At 45.1% G+C, this 23,324-nt stretch overlaps 1 protein-coding gene across 1 annotated transcript in view; it reads right to left on the bottom strand.

The window, feature by feature from the left end:
• MGT4 (magnesium transporter 4) overlaps positions 1–23,324 on the bottom strand; it is a 94,567-nt gene that overhangs the window by 38,568 nt on the left and 32,675 nt on the right. The window contains exon 5 of the mRNA XM_086797726.1: positions 12,305–12,548. Coding sequence (XP_086653852.1) covers positions 12,305–12,548 — 244 coding nt within the window. The remainder of the gene's footprint in view (positions 1–12,304; positions 12,549–23,324) is intronic.

Here is a 23,324-nt window from a genome sequence, read left to right on the forward strand (position 1 = left end):
AGGTAATGCTTCCAAGTAGAAAGAGCATGAATAACCGCAAGAAGCTCTTGCTCATATACTTGTAGATTCCTTTCTGCTGGTGACAAAGCTCTACTCTCATAAGCAATAACATGTCCATTCTGCATAAGAACAGCTCCAATGCTATTCCCACATGCATCACACTGTACCACAAAAGGTTTATGAAAACTGGACCAGTGGTTAGCTTTTCCTTAAGTTTGTTGAAGGCTTCCACTTCCTTCTCTGTCCATCGAAACTTAACATCCTTTTTGGTCAAGTGATGTAAAGGTGAAGCAATCTCTGCAAAGAATCGGATAAACCTCCTGTAATATGAACAAAGTCCTAAGAAACTTCGCATATCATGTATAGACTGCAAATCCGGCCAATTCTTTATCGCTTCAATTTTCGCTGGATCCACCCTAACACCATCCTTTGACACTAAGTGCCCAAGAAAATGAATCTTCTGCATGAAAAATTCACTCTTCTTTCCATTGACAACCAACCTATGCTTTCTGAGTTCTTCAAACACTTTGGTCAAATGCTCCCGATGCTCCTTTTCTGAATGAGAAAACACAATCATATCATCAAAGAAGGTGCCCACAAAAGCACGGTGGGGTCGGAAAATCCGATCCATCATCCTATTGAAAGTCGCTGGAGCATTCGTGAGACCAAAAGGCATGACCAAAAACTCATAAAGTCCAAAAGTTGTCCTGAAGGCTGTCTTGTACACATCTTCGGGTCTGATGCGAATTTGATGGTATCCACTCTTCATATCAATGTGACTGAAGTAAGCTGCTCCCTGTAACCGATCCAAAATATCATCGATTCGTGGTATCGAAAATCTCAATGCACATCCACCAAGAACCATCTTTCTTTTCTACCAACCCTGATGCGTGATATGTTGGACAAAGGACAAAGGGTAACTTCGCACATCAGTGCACTGGTGAACAATAGGGCGAAGAGCTCGGCAGTCATCAACCCTTTATCCAACATATCACGCACTTGGCTCATAATCTCTTCTTGTTGGACTGCACTCACCCTATAAGGTGGCTTATTCGGTGGTGAACTTCCAGAAATCAAATCAATCCCATGATCCTCAGGCCTAGCAGGCGGCAACTCCCCTAGCAAAGCCTCTGAAAAACAATCTTGAAAACTTGTGAGAAAATCCATTCTTTCCTTGTCCAACTCAAACAGATCGGAATCTGTGGTATCCTAATTCTCTTTAACAAACACTAAGTAAACAGAAAGATGTTTCTTTATTAAATGAGAAATGGCCGAGGCCGATACAACAGGAATAGATTCTCCTTTAAGCTTTACATCAAGAGTGCGTTCCTTATTCTTGTGAGTGAGAGTGATTTTCCTATTGAAAGTATCCACCACCGCTTTAACTTTATGGCACCAAGGCATACCCAACAAAACATCACAACCCTCCAACGGCATAATGTAGAAATCATCCTCTCTGTCTGTGTAAGTCTGCACACTGAGATGCAGTTTCCCAATGATCGGTGTAACCTCAACCGAATGTCCAGGACAAGCCAAAGTAGCCTCATGCAACACACCCATCTCTTCTGGTTTGATGCCCAACTTTGCTGCAAGCTCGGGGGTGATGAAGTTTGCACGAGCCCCAAGATCGAAAAAGATCAAAACCTCCTGATCTCGAAGTCTTCCCCATGCTCTGCACAACTCTGAAGATGTATCCCCTTGCTTCAACCCTATCAAGTCAGGTACTGGGTTTTTGTTTCTTTGCTTTAGGCTCTTCCTGTGAGGCATCTGCGTTTTTAAGTGCTCTCTTCGAACACATATAGTACCGATGTCCCTCTTCTCCACAAGAGAAACATTTGTTGGCAGCTATAAGTTCTTTCTTTTCTTCATTTGTTCTTTGAGGTAAGGGCTGAAATTTCCTCTTCCTGGATTGCCCCTTCTCTCGTGGTTCAGTGTCTTTGTTGTCCTTTGACTCCGTTGCCTCTTTAAATGCTTTCTTTGAGAAAAGACGTTGATCCTTAAATCCTGACATCTGACCAGTAAGCATGGCATATCGAGTCTGAGCATTTTCTATCATCTGAGTCATATTGATGACCTTTGTTTTAATGCAATAGTCACGAAGCTCCTTGGGTAACCCACAACAATATGTCTCTACTTGGTCAACCAGTGACACAGGCCTAAAGGATGTGATCGGTAGCAGAGCATCCCAAAATTTCTTGTTATATTCTTCCAGATTCCTACAATCTCTTGAATCTAAACCATGCCAAGCCGTCATAACATCCACCTCAAAAGTCGGTGTCAACCATAAAGAAGAGAAGATTTGCTTGAACTCCACCCAAGTGCTAGGTGCTATTCCCTCGTGAAGAAGTGTCGACCACCATTGAAGAGCATTTCCCTTTAGGAAAGAAGCTGCCTTCCGTACCTTAGATGCCTCTGAGAAGTTACCACCAGAAAATGCCGCATCAAACTGTTGAATGAAGGTGAGAGCCTTCAAACGATCCTTTGCACCACTAAAAGTATCAAACTTTACTACAGCACCACCCTCTTTATAATCTTTTGGCTTCTCGCCCAGAACAAGATTATCATAGGGATGTGGTTTGAGAAAAGAATTGCCCACAGCATTAGATCCCATGCCCTTCATACCACCTCCCATACCCGGCATACCAAAAGCACTTCCGCTACCACCACCATAAGTTCCATACATACCTCCTGGCATACCTCCATACATACCTGGTTGCATACCATAGCTCCCAGTCATGCCCATGTTGGGTACACCCGTCATGGAATGAAAGACAGAGCCTCCACCAAAGTAACCAGGGTGAGAAGTATTAATAGGGTTTCCATGGGTAGGTGGGGGAAGAGAAGAAGAAGAATCAGGGTAGAATTTGGGTAGATGGGAGCCGAATGTTGAGGCTTGGCTTTCTTCTCAGACCCGTGCTTCCGTGGTTTAGAATCAACTTTGAAGTTTTGTGGAAAACGTGAATCCTTTGCGAGTTCCATTAATCCCTCCATCAAGCTCTGCATCTTTGCTTCATAGGTGGCATCATCATCTTCAAATTCTAACATATCGGGAGGTAATTCTTGCTCACTTTCCTCATCTTCTTCAAAGTAGTCGTCTTCTGAAGATAAATCCTTCATCTCCGCACTAGTTCCAGCCATAGAATTAAATGTGTCGACCACCACAGGCTCGCCCCTTGAAAAAGTTGACGATGAATCCCGGCAATGGAACCTTGAAACCGGCCTTTAGAAACTTTACGGGCGGTGGGCACAACTTAATCACACTTAAAACTCTTCATGCACTGGAATAATTAAACTAAGAAGAAGAAGAAGAAGAATAAGTGGAGCTAGAGTGCTCGTGCACAAAAGACCAATTGGTCCCAAAGCGTGGCGGTGAAAAGCATAGCTTCTCTCCCCTTTTTTTAAAAAAAACTATTACAAGTGCTTTTCCAAAAGACTCTTCGAATAGCTTTTTCCTTTCTTTTTTCTATTTTTAAAAAAACACACGACGCTTAGCGTTTTTCGAAAATCCCACTGCTTTTCTCTTGCGCGTTATGGGCTGCCCAGTGCTTTTTCTCTCCGCGCTTTTCCTTGCGCTAAGTGCACCAGCTCGCCTTCGTTCTGTTGCCCGTCGCCTTCGCCTCTCTCTCTCGCTTGTGTGCGCCTGTAGGACTGCTTGCTACAGGCTGCCCATGACACGTGGCAGCGCTTGTAGCCAGCCATGTCAATGCCTGCAACGCAGCCACAACAACGCCTGCATCAGCCTCGAGTCAGCGCCTACAGCCAGCCTGACTGTGCCATGTGTCAGCTGCCTGTGCCACGTGGCAGTGCCATGTCACCTGCTACTAACTGGCTATACTTGCAAGGCTGCTCCACAGGTTGCCTCAGTTGCTGCTCCGGTAACAAGCCAAGAGAAAGACCCAAAAATACATGCACATGAACAAACATATGAGCATGCACACACACACCAAACATATATTTGCATCCACACGTGTACAAACTTACACATGCACATACAGAATTAAACATGATCAATGAATGCTAAACAGTCGGTTACCTTCATGTGGGCATATATATAGCTGGCTTGCCTCCCTCATTATTCACTGCTTGCTTAGCATTGTTTGTTGCGGTCCCTCACATACGAGGCTTTCTCCCCTCTTGCTCGGGACATATATTCCTTTGGATGACGATATTGAGAGCAGGTTCTCACCTGTGTTTCCTCTCCATCTCTCTCTCTCTCTCTCTCTCTCTCTCTCTCTCTCTCTCTCTCTCTCTCTCTCTCTCTCTCTCTCTCCTGTGTTTCCACTTTCCCTTCTTCCGCGGCACATTCTATCACGGTATCAAAGCACCGGTGAAGATCAGTGCTGGATGCTCCCTCCTCAGATGGTTAGATCTGCGTTCTTCTGCAGGTGGACAAATCTGCCTTTTTTTTCTCAGGTTGCTACTGGTCGTCTGTCTCTTCCAGGCGCTTCTCCATTGCAGCCCCACGGTCATCCGCTACACATTTTTGACCCTTAAGATACCCCCCCACACCTGTCGCATAGTTGTCAGGTATGATACCGTACGGTTCGTATGATACGATACCGTACGGGAAAATACGGTATGATATAAGAAAATTCTTATCGTACGGTCTTTTAAGAAAATACTTCCAAACTTTAGTATTTTCAATTTCAAAGAGAAGACAAGTTGTCACATGATGATGACTCAAACCAAAATGCTTAAACAGCCATAGACAAGCAAAAACAAGACCAAATGACTCCCAAAAAATATATTTTTTTGAAAAAAAAAATCAAAAAAATCCATACGAGTCCGTACGATATCGTACCGTACGTTATTCCGTTCGATATGCTGTCGTACGGAGACAACTATGACACTATTTTCAGGTCTGCAGCACTTAGAGTGCTGCGTTTTTCTACAGGTGGTTTCTACAAGCAGGTTTTCAGCATTTTCTTCGGCATCTACCCCCCCCCCCCCCCCCCCCCCCCCCCCCCGCGGGAGTGCTGGCCACCTATTCTGTGCAGGACAGCAGCAGCCTACATGCTGCGTTTTTTTCTCCTACAAGTTTTCTAATGCCGATTTGCTGATCTGAGGCTTGGGTGTACCTATTTCTTCTGCATTTCCAGAATTTGCCCTTTCTACTGCCCCGAATACCTCTGCGTTTTCAGATTTGCAGCCATGGTTGCTGCATTTTTCTGAATTGTTTCTACTGGTAGCTCTACCTTCACCTGGGCTTCTCCCATTGGACCCGAAGGTACCTTCTCTTTAGTGTTTTTCCTCATAGGAGGCGTGGACACTGGTTGGCCTGAATTTTTCAGGTTTGTAGCCCTTGTCTGGTTGTGTTTTTTTCTCAAGTGGACACAGATCACTTGCAGAGGGGGTGTTTTGTTTGGATTGTGGCTTTGGAGGCAGTTTGGTACTTGAGGAGGACACTGAATTTCTGATTTCAGTCAGCGTTTTGCTGATTTTGGAGCATCTATACCTGTGTTTTGTTCCTAGCCTACCCAGTTACCTGGTTTCTTCATGTTCCTTGCCTTCTGTTGGCAGTAGAGTGCTGTTTTTTGTTGGACAGCAGTGTTTTGGCTGCGTTTTGCTTCCCACAGGAGTTTTCTACGCTCAGAGGGGGCCCTACTCCAGCTACTTCACTTGAGGATCAGTTTCAGGAGCTGTTTTGTTTTTGTGGTGACTTTCTTCTATGACAGGAGTTTACAGATTTTGGAGGAGAGCAGTGATCTTTTCAGAGATCCTGAGCAGAGTTTATTTTGTATGAGCCTCTGTTCTTTGCAGTGTTTGAAGAACAAGGAGGGTGTTTTGCCTGTGAGGTGTGATCCTTTCACATGGATCACTTATTTGTTTCTCATTCTTGGGATCTGATTCTACTCATGGAATAGTCTACTGCTCTCAGTGATGCTCTTGAGGACTTTGTTACCACCGCAGTTTATATTCCAGGGCTTTTGTAGCTGAGTTGCTGAGGAGATTGCTTGCGGAGCTTTCCTGGTACCTGTTCTACAGTCTTTCATCTTTGATCAAGGACAGCGTCTCTGGCTTCTTGGAGTTCACTCAACATCCGGTGCTGAAAGGGGGTGTTAGACATCATCTCCTTGTTGCTGGCTTCATGTTTGGTGTCCTATTTTAGCCTCTAGGGCTGACCATGTTAGCTATAGAAGGCTGGTCACCCCTCACATATGTTTTCCCATATTCCCCATTTTATGGAGTCTTGGGCTTTTTTCCCTAGTCGTGGAGGATCTTTTCCCTAGTTGGCTGCTTTCATGTGGGCATATATATAGGTGGCTTGCCTCCCTCATTATTCACTGCTTGCTTAGCATTGTTTGTTGCAGTCCCTCATATACGAGGCTTTCTCCCCTCTTGCTCTGGACACGTATTCCTTTGGATGATGATATTGAGAGCAGGTTCTCACCTATGTTTCTTCTCCATCTTTCTCTCTCACTCTCTCTAATGTGCTTCCACTTTCCCTTCTTCCGCTGCACATTCTATCAAGCATAGCCGCTTCAGTCGACACACAGCAAGACTTGGCGGCGAACAACAGGGCAACGCAGGACAGGTATAGTCGCAAGGCGGCGCAAGATGGTACAGTCGGTGGCACAACAGGTACGAACGACGCACAGCAGGTCCAATCAAGCAGAACAGGTTGGCGGGCTTCAAAGGCAAGCGGTGCTCAGCAGTGGTTGTGTTGTGCAATAGTCCAAAACATAATCCTAAACCTAACCCCAACCAAGCTCTGATACCAATGTTGGGTAGGAGGGCAGCTAGCCTACACACACACACATGTACACACAAGCTCAAGCACAGAGAAACGTGAGTGCTGGAAAAGATGTACTGAATAATGATAAGATGAAAGTACAAAGGATGAGTACTAAAGTACTCTAGGGCAAAGTTCCCACACACACGAGGGAAAAATCCCTATCCAGTCAAGGTAAAAAGTGCCCAGGGATAGAGCGGGTTCACACCATAAACGGGCCAAGCAAACATGACCAACAAATAAAGGCTCCTTTGCCTTCCTTTCCCTTACCTGTCCCGAAGAGGCTGTATCAGAGAGAGCAGGCCTATGAGTGGCCCCCTATCTCCTCCACGGGAAGCAGATTTGGTGGCTCTAGATTTTTCTTCAATGATGACTCCTTTGGCACAAAGATAGGCTTTGGCCGCTTCAACTCCGTCCGCTTCGGTGGCTCTATCTTTGATGAAATCTTCAAAATGTTTGAGCTCTTCTTTGGTCATGTTCCCTCTTGGCTCTCCAAGCAAGGAATTGTTCATCTCTGAGCAAACGTCTACTCTTCTGATGACATGGCCGCAGTCTTATGCCACCATTCCAATATGACAGGGATGCACCACATATCCGTCTCTCTCATAGTGAGAGGAACAGAGTATTGAGACAGGATCTATGGCAGCTCTATACACGAGAGACATGGATATCGCCTACACAGCCTCTTCCACCGAAGATGCTATACTACAGAGATCACTTCATGAGTATCACTGATGATGGATTTATAGAGGCCTAGATACATGGAGGACTTTTTACCACACGGCTCCCGAGTGGCTATTGGTCAGCTCAGAGTTTCATCACACCGATTGGAGATTGAGACTGGCAAAGCAGCACGGATCCCCCGAGAGGAGAGGGTATGCAGATTGTGCAAAGAGGAAGTGGAGAGTGAGGAGCATTATGTATGGAGATGCAGAGCATATACAGCCATCAGAGAGAGATATCCCATTTTATTCAGAGAGCCACATTCCCCAGATCTTTGAGGCAGCAGACCAGCGCATACTGGGGAGATACATTCTAGACATACAGCGCCACAGAGAGACATTATTACAGGCTCAAAAAGCTCCAGAGGGGGGGCGTCAGACACAGATTACTACATTTTTTCAGAGATCCATCCCCCTCCCAGCCCCTACACGGCAGGGAATTACTCTCCAGAGAGCAGAGACACTTAGAGCCCGCAGGAGACAGAGGACACCTGGCTTTTGGACACCACGCCTATACCAGAGAGAGATGACAGAGATCAGAGCTCAGTTTCACAGAGAGGGTGCGGAGCGACTGGCTCGCTTCAGAGCACACCCAGGCATGTTCTTCAGGGAGCTGTGGACACCCCCTTCACTGATGTATACCATTTTATACCCCCAGTATGGTACAGGATGGAGCTAGCTAGGTTGCATATCATGATTGTATACTCCATGCATATAGCTTTGGATTCTCCTAGTAGTAGAGCTCCATCCCCTGCACACCCAGATTCAGCTTTTTTTGTTCAGTACTTTTTCATTTTGTTGGGATGACAGAGGATACCCCATACAGGTACTCCAATTTGTCTCATAGGCCGAGTTCGGTCTTTTGGAAGACGTTAATAAAATCTTTCTTTCTTTCTTTCTTTCTCTCTCTCTTTCCCGTTGCCCATCTCTCCTGCTACTCACATACGCACTTGTGCACCTATTGCCCACCTGCGCACCTTAGTTGTAGGGTAGGGTTGTAACCCACCTCCAAGCAGGTAAGGGCCTGCACCTCATGGGGGTGGGGTTCGTGAAGGGCAACCTCTCAAACAGTCCAGTAGTTTGACATGGCCAGCAAGAAAACCTTCTCCGAAACCCTTATCTCCCCTCCTACCAAACCCAATGAAAACCATCACCATGGGAGCGGTACCTCCTGAGCATGATTCAACATCTTCAGCAAACAAATTCAGCCTAGCAAACAAATTCAGCCTTGCAAAATGAACTACATCAGACAAAACAACATCTTTCAACCCTGGAGAAACAGATTAAGGAACAACAACACGAAAAAGAAAACAGGGAGGAAATCACACAGGTAAATTTACTTGATCCACAGCCTAAAGAAATTCTCATTAAAGAAGTAATATCACAAATTAATGAAGAGAACGAGCAGCAATGGATTGCAAAAGAAATTAGGGTGGGTGGTTTGTCAGAGGGTTGGGAACACGTAGAGGTATTGGAGGACGAGGAGATTGCGAATGATACTTATGTCTTGGAATGCGAGATTCTACAAAGAAAGCTGTGCAGAGCTATCCCTTTCATCGACATTGGAGATCCCTCAGTGGCAATCAAAGGAAAACATGTGGTTTTGAGGTACGCAGATATGAAAGACAAAATTAAAGTCATGAAGCAAACAAGGTCACTGAAGAGAACGAAGGTGTGGATGGCGGATGTACTCACAGCCACACAACTAAAAAACAGGAAACAAGAACTCAATAAAGTATACGAAGCAAGGAAACAAGGAAAATGGGCAGTCTACCGTAGAGGTAGAGCTGTTATTGCAGATTTCAGGACAACCAAACATGGTAGTAATGAAGAGTAGCTGCTAGAGAAATCCTTCATGTTATCTAGGATTCTCCTACGGTCATGTAGGGAATTTGAACTATTTTTAGTTTTATCTCTATTTTCATTTTGTTGCCCCCGAAGTGGAATGTAATCACATGGATGTATCTGATTAGTCCTATAGGTCAGATGTGGCCTCTAAAGGACGTTAATATAGTTTTCTTTCTTTCTTTCTTTCTCTCTTTCTTCTCGTTGTCTTTGTTGGTGATTTGCATCAAGGATCCTCTTCAGTTACTTAGGGCTGAAAGAAGACACACAGTGCTTCCACACATGTGACATTGGTATCAGAGCATCAGGCTCAGCAAAGCTAAGTGCTGAAGGTGTCCCAAGAAGGTGCACAAGTCCAAGGAGTGTAACACAACCAGGGTACAAATCCGATGGGGCTGGTCGGTGTCACCAAAACCTAGGGGAATGGCAACCATGAGGGTTGGATGCCATTTGGGGCATACCAAGGAAGGCTTTTGGGAAGACGGTTCCAAGGGGAGTGGAGCAAGGATACCATGACCAACTTCGGAAAGGAGCCCATTGAAGTATTCAAGGACAGGGCATGAAGCAAGGGGACAAAGTGGAACAAATGCACGGATCTCAACGCCAGATTGGAGTCGAGACAGAGACATAGCAAGGTTTTCAATGAAAAGGTTGCCAAGAAGGAAGGATGACAAATTTGGGAGTCGAAGTGGAGACAAAGGGATGATGACAGTCATCCAAGATCAAAGGTTGGAATCCCATCATCACATTTAGCAAGAGGGGATGTCATGTGCACACATGGACATGGCTGATTTCCAGTTCTAATTCCTGATTAGGCAGCAAATAAACATGAGGTTTAGGGCACCAGAAGGCATTCTTTATGGACCAGGATCCAATCGGCCAGCCATAGGGGGTGACACACTTCATGTCGGAAGCATGTAGGAATTTATTGTCCATGAAGCTGGCCGACCAGCAGTTTGCCAGTAGGAATAGTTTTTCAAGAGCCTATAAAAGGCACGTCCATTAAGTTCATAGAGCATCTGACCCTGAGTTGAGGGCAAGTCAAGAGTCAAGTGTTAGAGCTTTTAGGGTCTTTATGTTCCTCTTTTGGAAGGCCAAAGGCCACATACTTGTACAATCTTTATGTACTATGTAATATACTGAAAATACAGCCGACACACGAGCTTGGTACGAAGATGGCTTTCTATAGAGATCATCTTCTCCAGCTCACGGAGGATGGGTTTGTGATTAGACCCAGCTACATGGATACTCATCTTTCTCATGGGGTACGGTGTGCTATTGGTCAGATGCGCACATCCTCACACCAGCTAGAGATTGAGACTGGCAGATTCAGAGGAGTACCAGCTGAGGCCAGGATTTGTCAGCTGTGCCAGATGGAGCCAGAGACAGAGTTACATTACATATGTCATTGTCCAATATATTATGAGATACGAGGCCGCTTTCACTGCCTGTTCAGAGAGGGCTTCAGACCACTTTCTAGAGTCATGAGATACCAGGCTCAGAGATGCCTCGGATTGTACTTGCTGGAGCTGCGTAGACATAGAGAGGGTCTCCTGAGAGGGAGGGGATCAGAGAGGGAGAGACACCTACAGAGGCAGATTACAGACTTCTTTCGACCAGAGATTGAGCAGTCAGGCCAACAGGCATTGCAGCTAGCCCCAGAGTACAGCCGCACCAGAGGTACACTGATTGATTGGGCTATAGAGCTGGGGCGGTCCAGGCGCCCCAAGATGAGAGGCCCATCTCAACACCGGCGGAGACTACAACAGAGGATCAGGACCATACTAGCACAGCATGGGAGACGTCCAGTCAGAGTACTTACCATGGAGGACATTGAGGATATCCGCCATCGACCGATGAGAGACATCTTTGGATAGTGATGTGTATGATGCTTACCTTTGTTGCTGGAGTTTTCCTCCCAGATGTTATCCATTAGGAGCTCCTAGTACCGTACTTTTCCTCATAGTTGTTTCAGTTTCAGTTAGTTGTTTAGTTGTTTTTAGCTTTCCTTACACAGACATTATATCAGATCCACCAATTGTTGTAACCTTTTTGGTCTCATAGGTCATTTTGGCCTTCTGAAGACGTTAATATATCATTTCATTTCTCTCTCTCTCTCTCTCTCTCTCTCTCTCTCTCTCTCTCTCTTTGTTGGTGATTTGCATCAACGTTCCTATTCAGTTACTTAGGGCTGAAAGAAGACACACAGAGCTCCCATGCATGTCACACCCCTTTGGAGGGTTCAGCACTTACTTCGCTGAAAGATTTGCCACCAGCCTCTTCTACTCTTGAAGTGCCCTTTGCCCAGCATTGCTCCATGCTCCCCCGCCCTCTAAGGAGGACAGAGCGCACCAGCCCATCACCTAGAGCCCTCTCTTCCGCCTTCCTTCCGGCCACTTGATTGGGGCCCAATTTCACTACTGTTGGGGCAAAATCTGTTCCAGCCCTGCCCAGCCTCTGAGGACATGCATTTACCCAAGCCTAGGAAATCACCCAACACTAAGCTATAACTGCACATTTTCAGCAGTTCTTATTGAACATCCTGATTCCTCACCATCATGAGAGAGCATAAACTAACAAGAGCCTAACTATAATGAACATCCTCACTACCATGAGAGAGCATAAACTGACAAAAGCTAAAATTTATTGAATTTATTAAATCCTGCTGTGCTCCTTATTTATAATTTTTTAAGGCATTTTGTTTTATGAAACTTGAACATATGACGTTCCTTAGCATGTCTCAGTATCTTGCAATGGCAGGTTTTTGTTTCAGCTCAGTCCTTTGGACAGCTTTTACATTGAATTATCACTGCCTACCCTTTCAATGAGAAATCTATATCTAGATTATTGTTGAACATTGGGTGCAACAAAATAATGTCTCTCATTCAAATCAAACATTCACAGCATTGATTACTTCAACGTAAGCTCCATACATGCATGACTTCCTTTCCAGGTTAGCTGGTCGAAACTCAACAAGCCATAGAGGAAGGTTGTTAGAACTCACCGCAGAAAGCTTGTTTAGAGTGCCATCGATTTGTACAAAGTAAGCCTCCAAAAGCATTTCCAGTTCTTCAACATCAAGATGCTTAGAATCTCCACTGCTGCTACTATTCGTGCTATTAGTGCTTTCACTGTTCATGACTGGACCATTGGCTGTCGAAGTATCTTGCCTTAAAGCCCCATCAAGGATCACTGAAGAAGGACCATGCAAGTTGTGTAGCTGGCCCACGTTGCCTTCCACAGGAGCTCTGTGCTCAACAACGAAAAATATGGGTAAAAAACCTTCAAATTGGACTTCAAGCATTTTTATGAGCTAGATAAGATGCTGGCAAGAGTTCTCTATTACACATGTAAAAATAAGATCGAAGCATTTTATGCATAACCTCACTGGTGTTCCAACATTGTACCAACCAAAGTTGCATAGAAAAGCATTTCACACAGTTTGAAAACTAAATAAAATTCCAAACACATTTCATTGTGGTTATCAGCCTCTTTCTTTCCTCTCAATTCCCTGCTCTAGGTCTCAAGAATTCACTTATTTGTCTGCACCCAAGCTTGAGAGACATAAGTTCATAATCTAACCGAGCTAGTTCTAAGACAAGATTTACATTGAATATTGATCGTAATATGCCATGCTGCCATGCCATACCTTCTTGTCTCCCTTGCCCAAAATTGTTATCAGTCATCTCCTGTCTGTACCATATTACTTAGTAGGGAGTGAGGGCCTCTATTGTGGGTATGCCCGCCCAAATAGGAGTTCTCTCCATTTTTCCTCATTGTCCATTTTTCCTATTTGTAGGACCTGTGGGGGTGTTTTGTTCTGCTGTCGGCTGTAGTGTTGCTGGCCAACCAGGAGGGGCCCTTTGTTTGATGGCCGACTTGTTTTGTAGCTGGCCGACTCCATATATGCTGGCCAACTGGACTCTTTCCCAGTCGTGGGTTTTTTCATGGGCTGTCGGCCTGTTCTCTACTGGCTGACCAGCAGCCCTTGGCCATATATATTGCCCCATGCCCCCCACACTTGGTTCTATCAGTATTGTACCGGATCTTGTGTATATAGCAGAGTTTATACAATAGAGTGGCTATCAGCCCAAGGCTGATTCTGGACAGCCATCAAACAAAGGCAACAGTAGTGATGCAGATCAACCCAAGGCTGATTCTGGACAGCCATTAAACAAAGGCAAAAGTGATGCCGATCAACCCAAGAAGAAGGGAAGTGTCACTACTGCAAGAAAGCAAGGCACTACATGAGTGAGTGCAAGAAGAGACAGGCTAAAGAGAAGAAGGTTTGTCAGTGGACTCTTCCAGTATGCCTGTAGCAAAGGCTGAGGATTCAGCTCAGGACGATATTGATTCTTGGTGTGTAGTTATGATGAGCACTTGTCTCTCAATGTGAATGAGAAACAAGTCATTTGGTACTTTGACAGTGGGGCTTCTAGACACATTACATCAAAGAGGGTCAACATGCCACTAAACATGTATGTGAAGGGTGCATTTTGGGCAAGATGCACAGAAATGCCTTCCCCAAGGATGGATATGTAAGGGCTATCCGGAAATTACAGCTCATACACAATGATGTGTGTGGTCCCATGGGGACACCATCATTTGGGAAGCATCTATACTTTGTAACATTCATTGATGACTATTTGGGTTTATCCTTTGAGGGCAAAGTCTGAAGTCTTCATGTGTTTTCAGCATTTTGTTGCTAAAGCTTAAAATGACATAGGTTGCAAAGTACAAACCCTCAGGCGCTTATATCGAGGGGCAGAATACATGTTAGACGCATTTAAAACATATTTGGCAAAAAGAGGCATAAGCATCAATGTACTTTGCCTTACACAACACAGCAAAATTGATGGAGATGGCAAGATGTATGATTAAGGGCAAGAATCTGCCTCACAAATTTTGATGGAGGCACTTATGTGTGCTACACATGTTTGGAACAAGTGCCCTACGAAGGCTTTGAAGACCATCACTCCTTTTGAGGCCTAGTATGATAGGAAACCTACAATTGACAATCTCAGAATTTTTGGTTGCCTTGCATATGCTCATGTGCCTTCACAGCTTAGAGGCAAGTTAGATGACAAGGCAGTCAAATGCATATTTGTGGGCTACAACAGTGGTAGCAAGGGATACCGTCTCTACAATCCATGCACGCAGAAGATTTTTGAAAGTAGAGATGTTGTATTTGCTGAAAATTCAGCACAGCCACTTGCAACGAGATCTCTGATGCGGAGCACACCATGGGGATGACCCACAAGTATCTCTCACTGGGCTACTACCAGATCTAATATCCAAATCCAAGTCCAATGAGTCCAAATCCAAGTTATATGTCCAAGTTCTCCATGTCTATGCTCCATGTCCAAGCTCTATGTTCCATGTCCATAGCTTCATGCCCAAGCTATATGTCCAAGTTCCATGTTCAAGTTCATATCCAAGTCCAAGTTCATATCCAAGTCCAAATCCACATCCTAATCCAAGTCCAAAAATCATTCGCTCATCCCATAAGTAATCTCCACAAGTCCTATAGCCTTGTCCATGAAGGAAACCATGGAAAAGCTCTTTTTGGCAAGAAAACTGATATAAACTTGTTTTAATGGTTTTCGAGCAATAAAAACCTCCAAAAAGCAGTTTTTAGGGTTTTTGGAGCGATTTGTTTCTGAAATTTTCTGTACGTGCAGTTCCGTATGGCTCTACGGATCCGTTCAGTCGTACAGAAAGATGATGACGTGGCACTACAGTTGGAGGCGCTCTGAAATCAGCAGACAGCGATGAAAAACTCCATGATTTGATTCATAGATGATGATGATGAAGATGATCTCCACGCTTCAACGAAGATGGCAACACGATGAAGAGGTTCTTCTTCAACTTGATGCTCAAGAGAGGCTCATGCTTCTTTTATACTTGGGGAAGCCTTGCTTTTTGCCAAAAAGTGATGCTTTTGCTTTGCTTTTGGTCTTTTTAAAAGTAAAATATTCCTCATCTTTAGTCAAAAGTTCTTGTTTTGCTTTTCTAGCTTCAAGGCCTTGCTTTTGGCCCTGGAGCTGCTTTTTCATGGAGCTGCTTTTTCAAACAGCAGCTCAGTCTTCTCTTTCCAATGGTGCCCTTGGCTCGCGGTCAACCTTGTTTGAATTTTTTTTTTCTTGCTTTTTGACCAAGAATGGTACTTTTTCTTAATCAAACCTTATGGACCCTCTCCCCATGTCTTCTTCCACCTGTCTGGTGTCCCGATATGGGTTTCATCATGTGAAATAGAGCTAGGAGGGCCAAATAGTTACACTCCAAGAGCTTGGTATGAGAAAATTCATGCATACTTGACCAGCCAGGGATTCAACAATAGTCCAACTGAGAGCACCATTTACGTCAAAGAGGATCATGGTATTCTGATTATGCTCATACTCTATGTGGATGACATGCTTTTGACTGGAATAATTTGGATGCAATTTCAACTTTCAAAGCTACATTAAAGACCTCATTTGAAATGTCAGATTTGGGTTTGTTGCACTATTACTTGGGCATACAATTCGTGCAAATGGATGAAGGTATTCGTATGCTTCAATCCAAATACATACAGAAACTCCTACATACGTTTGGCTCCCAAGATTGTAAGCCTATTTCTACACCTGTAGAACCAGGGCTCAAATTGAACATGTATGATGCAAGAGAGCCAACATTCAGCAAAAGATCGCATACGACATGAGCTTGTATAGCCACGCAGTGGGCTGCCTCATATACTTGTGCAATACACGCCCCGATATTCAGTTTCGGGTGTCCCAATCAAGCAAATTCATGCACAGCCTAGGGTCAAAGCATTGGCAAGCTGTGTAACGCATTTTCCGCTATCTTTAGGGCACCCTGGATCTTGGATTGTTCTATCCGCTGCGGGGGGGGGAGGGGGGGAGCAATTTGCAACTCCATGCATACACTGATTCAAACTGGGCTGGTGATCATGACACTCGGCAATCTACTAGTGGGAATTGTATTTTTACGGGCAGTTCGCGAATTGTATTTTGTGGGCAGTTCATGCATATCATGGTTTAAGTAAAAAGCAACCCACTGTTGCCACATCTACTTGTGAAGCTGAGTACAGGGCAACCTTCACTATTACGGTAGATTTGTATGGCTAAGAAGGTTACTTGCAGATCTTCGTAAGTGTCAGTAGACACCCACCACCATACTCACTGACAGGCAAAGTGCTATGGCCGTGGCACGGAATCCAATTTTCCATGCTCATACCAAGTACATAGAGATACATATCACTATGTCAAGAAGAGGTTTCATGATCACTTTGACCTACTGCCCTACACAAAACAATGTTGCAAATCTATTTACCAAGGTGTTGCCTCCTGTCACCATTTGGTCCATCTCCATTTCTGAAGCCACTTCTATGAGACTGTCACTCCATAGAGCGGCCAGAATTGTGCCATGTTCACATGGGGCCAAGCCAGTGTCCCATGTGAAAGGGCCAGTTTTATGGTGTCACGTGGACGGGAGCCAGATCAGTGCCACCCGTGTGCGACCAGTGCTGCGTCACATGGACAGGAACCAGTTTCGTGTCACCTGTGATATGCAGCGGAAGTCTTTGTATTGGGAGACCCTGTAACACAAATGCTCACACCATCTTCTGTATCCTAAGTTTCGTGAGTTTAGCAATCCACTTTAATACTTCAAACTTTAAAGAGATATGAGAGAGAGATATGAGAACTGTACACCAGATTGGGTTCCGAATTACCCACTGAAAGACCCCCTATCCCAATAACGAGATAGTATTTGCTTTATTTCTTTAGAGAGAATGACTGTGGACTGTAGATAAGCCAAACACAAGATCTCGGAGGATCGGAGATTGGCTGAACTATACACGGCTGTAGAAACCATAGTAGCAACGGAACGGGAACGGGAACGGAACGAAAGCACCACCAGGGGAACGGGAACGAGAAAAAGGGGGAACGGGAACGAGAGGGAACGGAAACAGGGAACGACCTAGATAATTCCTAGAAATGACGATAAATCTTAACATACAATGCACATTTATATAACCAAATCAGAGACACACTAAAGTCTAGTGCACCATAATTTGCATGGCTAGATACTAACACTGAACAGATCTCACAAGTCAAAATAAATTAGCCCACATCATACATGACATAAGTGACAAAAAGCACAAAATGTGGCCCAGCTGGCACAGCCTAGAAAAAAGAAACAATCCAAGTCCAAAGTCCAAGCCTCAAGGTGACATGCACATTGCAAATAGTAAGGAGATATCATGCATGGCTACTGCCAGTGATGCCATCAAGGAGACTATCATCTATGTCATCCAAGAAAGCCATATCATCAAGACCAACATCTGCAGCATCCAAATCTTCAATCCCATCCTGACCAGGATCTGCAAGTCCATGTGTCTCCTCATCATCCGAGGACTCATCATCAAGCAATATAAACTTCTCTGCTTTGGGAGATGCCATATCACCAAGCAAGCGCAAATTAGCACTTACAAAAATCAAGTCATTGACTTGTTTTGTCCCAAATTTGTTCCTCTTCTTGGATGCAACATGGCCGAACACACTCCATAGCTGCTCAATCGGAGAGGAGCTTGCACCTTGAGACAAGATCCTTACTGCCAATGATTGAAGCTGTGGTGTACGAGCCCCATAATCCTCCCACCATAAAGCAGCCCCTATCTTAAACCTATCTCTCTGAGCATCAGCCGATCCAAACCTTCCCAACTTGCTGCGATAAAATCCAAGTTGGTCTTTCACCAACCTTCGTTTATCTGCATCACGAACCTGCCTAGAAAGCACTGTCTCCCAACCATCCATCACCTCATCATCGGCCTCTTGTCCACATCCTTGGAACTCGGGATCCAAGACATACGCTGCAGCATGCATAGGAGAATGATAACCATTCCATCGTGCTTCACATAATTCTCGAACCTCTGCATATTTCTCATCAGACAAGCCCATTTCCCCTATTTTCTCGATCATTCGGTCAGCCCCCTCATAAACCTTGCCAATGCATGGCTCCCGTCCATCTGCAATCCGCATCAAGCGCATGATCGGCTTCATCATAGCATTGATAGTATTGACTTCATCCCAAAATGTGAAGTCTTGTATGGTTCTTGCAACCTCTATGCCGGCTCTTGAGCGAGAAAGTGCCCATCCCATCCACTCATTGCATACAACCAACTGCTTCAAAGGCAATTGCACTTTGGATAACCTCTTCATCATGAGAAAGTTATAACCAAAGCGTGTCTCTGAGTACTTCAAGAGATCCTTTTTGGCCGATCTCTTGCGGAATTCATTCAAAATAAACTGATGGTTTTGAATGAAGCTTATTATCTCCTTGCCTTTTTGAATGTGTGGATCAACCCATGGCAAGCTGCCAACATCCTTCAATAAGTTGCTCAAACAATGAGCAAAGCATGGACTGAATGTGATATGCGGATACCTGTCTTCAAGCTTAAGACCAACTGCTCTATTTGTTGCCTCACCATCAGCTAAGAACTGAATAACATTCTCTGGTCCAACTTTCTCAATACCTTCGGCCCACTCTTCCACAAGCTGATCTGCAGTTTTTCCAGTCCCAGAAGCATCATGTGAGGAAATGAATTGCATTCTTCCTCGAGAATAAGCAACCATGCCATGAATGGACCTTTTTCGAGTGTCACTCCAACCATCTGCAATAAGTGACACACCATTCTTTGCCCAACTTTCATGCACAGACTCTAAAGCACATTCAATTGCAGCTTTCTCCTTTTGCAACAAGGTGGTGCGTATGGTCTCATATGAAGGAGGCTTGTATGTTGGGCCATACCGTGCAATCTCCTGAACCATTTCAATGAAATATGGAGACATGGCAACATTGAATGCTACATGATCATGATAAAAGAACCTTGCAACAGCTGCATCTACCCTCTCTTTCTTGCGGGGATCCCAAGCTGCTCCCAAGGTTTGCTGCTTGCCGGAACTTGCACCCATAGACTGCGAATCTTGGGAAAATGCAAAGCTCCCAAGTCCTCCATACTGTTGTCCATCTCCCAAGTGTACATCTTCCCCTTGTCTACTGAAGTAAGATGCATCAACTGCCGGTTTCTTTCGTGCACATGCTTTCTCCTCTTCACTTGGGTACTTTGCCAAAAGCTCTCTACGCATTTCAGGTGTTGTCCCTGGGCATTTGTTCACTTGTGCTTTTTCATTGTTCACATGGCATAGATGTGCTCTGACACGGTTTGCTCCTCCTGACTTCTCTTTGTTACATTGCTTGCATTTCCATCGTGTTGCACCTCCCTTAGATGAATACCTTTCTAGCCTTTCAACCTCATCCCACCAAGTAGCATTCGAAGCTGATCGCTTTGAACCCGAGTAAGCCATGATGTCTGCAAATTCGGGCAAAAAGTTGAATAGGCTTTCAAAGTTAACCATTCCAGAGAAATGAGTCCTTTTTTTTCTTCTGTTTAATGGGGAGAGACTGTGCACTGTGCAGTGTGCAGTCCAGATTGTGATTCATCATAGGTAATTTTTAAAACACCAAAAGTTCAAAGTTCAAAAAAAAAAGAGAAAAGCTTCTTGCTGCCTTGCCTTTTAGATGACTGTAGTCTGCACAGTGCAAGGGCTGGGGGCCTGGTTGCCAGTGGTGGCTGGGGTGACTGTAGTACTGTACTATGCAGGCAGCAGGCTGCAGTACAGAATGTAAAGACTCAGGAGTTGAAACTTGAAAGTACAGCTGCTGTACAAGCAGGACTGTACGGGCGCTGCTGGCGGCTGTACTCGTGGAGTCGTGGACAGCGTGAACTCCGAAATGCGACGGGCGACGAGCGGCGTACGGGCTTGTGCGAATTTCCGAAAAGCGCCCAGCGCTGCAAGGCTTACGGGCTACATTTTTTTTTAAAAATTCCACGTCACCTGCACGTTCCCACGTGGGGGAACGGCAGGCTAACGTTCCCTGGCGCGTTCCACCTACCGTTCCACCTACGTTCCCTGCCGTTCCACCATTTTTCGATCACCGCCACGTTCCAGCGTGCGTTCCCGGCGTTCCACTTGTCCACGCGATGGGGGAACGCGTTCCACCGTTCCCAATGGGGGGAAACGGGGTTCCCCTGCTACTATGGTAGAAACACCTCGATGAACTAATCTCGAGCCTATGCACTCTTCCCAAGGACATGTGGAAGGGCTGCACACCTGAGGCTGAGAAAAGGAGATGGTGGACTGTTCGTTAGAATGCTGTAAATGCTTATGAATGCTGTGTTACCTTCACCAGAGGGCTGGTGTATGACTAGATGATGCTGAATACTGATGTAAACTGCGGTGGGACTGAAAACGCATGAAAGGGGCTGCTGGAAATCTGCAAACGCAGGGCTGAAAGGCTGTTTTCTAGCGTGCTCTCAGGCTAGACTGAAACGCTTGCTACAGGACTGTTCTGGACAAAAACGCTGAACTGGAGGTGCTGCATATCTGTAAACGCAGGCTGCCAGGGACTGGACTGTAGGCGGCTGATTCACATGCAGGAAACGCAGGTGTTGATGCTGACTTGGGGGCTGATCTGATGTGCTTATGGCTGTAGGGACTGCTGAAGATGCATGCGTTGGAGAACCAAGATTGGCTGAAGCAAACTCAAGCTCTCCAAGGGCTGGATGAGACTAGTCTAGTGCTGAAGGCAAGGGAACTCCTAGGGCTGAGGAGGAAAGCTCTTAGCACACTAAAGACTGAATGAGAAACTAAGCCCTATGCAAGCCTATTTATACTAACTAGAGGTTGGTCAAGTTGGCTGGTCATTTATTTAATGAAGTTTATATTTATAAATGACAATAAATGCTAAATAAATACCATAAAATATGGAAAAAATACCAAATAAATCCTAGTAAATTCCCTAAGGCTTCTGGGATGTTCTAAATGATGCACAAGCATATGAATGCATATTATGCAGGATGCAGAGTGCTTTCTGATGCAAACCCTAAGGCTTCTACTGACTCTACATGCATGAATGATTCTCTCCAAGTGGGTTAAGGGACTTGACTGACTGTGACCCGCTAAGGCTGAGGAATGACCTACGTAGCTCGTGCCTGACTTATCCTGGACTGAGGATGTACAATGGGGTCACGGCGTACGACAATTATCATTCTACTGGGTTCTAATAATGTACAACTGTTGCACTGCTGATGATGTGCCAGTTTGTCACCATGCACTCAGTGCAGAGTGCATGTGGCATTCCCTCCTGCTTAGCTTGGCGGCAGGTTCATGGCTTCCAAGTAGTCCGCCAACAACTGGGGGTACTCTTGGAAGAACTCCTCGTCTAGCCATACGGCTTCGTGGGTGCCTCGATCTCGGAATTTCGTATAGAATTGACGTATCCGTCGACCGGAACCATGCTTCCGTCGATGAAGAAGGATTTGCTCAGGCTCAATAACTTCTGCTTCGTCTACCACGTCTTGCTGCTGTTCATCTGAAACATCAAACACTTCTGGACCAACATATGGTTTTAGCCAAGAAACATGGAGAACATCATGCATTGTCCAACTGGTAGGCAATTTTAACTTCATGGAGACATCACTTAACTTTTTGACTATTGGAAAAGGGCCAAAACTACGGAATGAAAGCTTGGGACAATGTTTGCCCACTTGGAAAAGGGCCAAAACTACGGAACTCCTCGTCTAGCCATACGGCTTCGTGGGTGCCTCGATCACGGAATTTCGTATAGAATTGACGTATCCGTCGACCGGAACCATGCTTCCGTCGATGAAGAAGGATTTGCTCAGGCTCAATAACTTCTGCTTCGTCTACCACGTCTTGCTGCTGTTCATCTGAAACATCAAACACTTCTGGACCAACATATGGTTTTAGCCAAGAAACATCGAAAACATCATGCATTGTCCAACTGGTAGGCAATTTTAACTTCATGGAGACATCACTTAACTTTTTGACTATTGGAAAAGGGCCAAAACTACGGAATGAAAGCTTGGGACAATGTTTGCCCACTTGTTTCAATCTTTGTTTCATGATGTACTGAGAGACCCAATCCCCTTCCTTGAAGTGGATATCTCGTCTAAACTTACATGCCTGTCTGTGAACTGAATGATGGCCAGGCTCAAAATTGAGGGCCAAACTGGGTTGAGTACCAAACTCTGCAGAATCGACATACTGATCTTCTAAGTCTTTTCCAGAGATGTTGAGAATGGTAGACTCCTGTCGGGATGCTGGTCTTTCTACTAAGAACATCTGCTACTGGGTTATGCTGACCAGGGATGTACTTAATCATTCCTCCAACTTGTTGGAAGAGCTGACCCTGTCTAGTGTGCTGAGCACTCCACTGGACACTTGGCATCGTCGGGAGCCACTTAAGTGCTTGGTGGTCTGTGGTGACTGTGAAAATGTGTCCATAAGGAATATGTTTCAAATGTTTGAGAACTGACTGCTGTTCTAGCTTGTCCTTGAAAGTCTTGGAAAGACAAGAGGGAAACTTGCTAGGAGGTTCTGGTAACTGTGGGATACTAGGTAGGAGATCATCCTTAAAAATGTCTGAATGAAAAAGGAGATCTGCTAACTGAGGGACTGAAGATGATGAGACAGCGGTTATTGATGAGATAGAAGCTGTCTGAGCATAAATTCATGCTCCTTCTGCTTCCTTGCACATAGCTCGTCGGGCCTGGAGATGAGAAATCATAGGAACACCAAGAATGCTCCTATCCCCCCGAATCATGACGAGCTCAGGAAAACCTTTAGAGATAATAAAGGTGTCCTGCCCCCAATTGGGCCCGTCTACCTCCAAATGATAGGGCACTAAGGTACAGCTCATGTTGGTAGCCAACTAGGGAGAGATGGCGTCCTCAGAACTGCCCATGTCAAAAAGGATTATGAGCTGTCGGCCCTTGGCAGAGCCATAAGCTCGGATCAAGCTTTTTGTGTGGTTGTTGCCTCACCCTCCTGCTTAGCATCAAGTACCACGGATGGCATGGAATGCATAGAAGGTAAGATCTGAACCGCATTGTTGGTAGCAGGCAAGTCTGGAGGAGCAGGGGATACTGCGGCAACTAT

Source organism: Cibotium barometz, chromosome 66 (assembly GCF_041138505.1).
Source record: "Cibotium barometz isolate CiBa-2024 chromosome 66, ASM4113850v1, whole genome shotgun sequence".
In the NCBI taxonomy this organism is placed as follows: domain Eukaryota; kingdom Viridiplantae; phylum Streptophyta; class Polypodiopsida; order Cyatheales; family Cibotiaceae; genus Cibotium; species Cibotium barometz.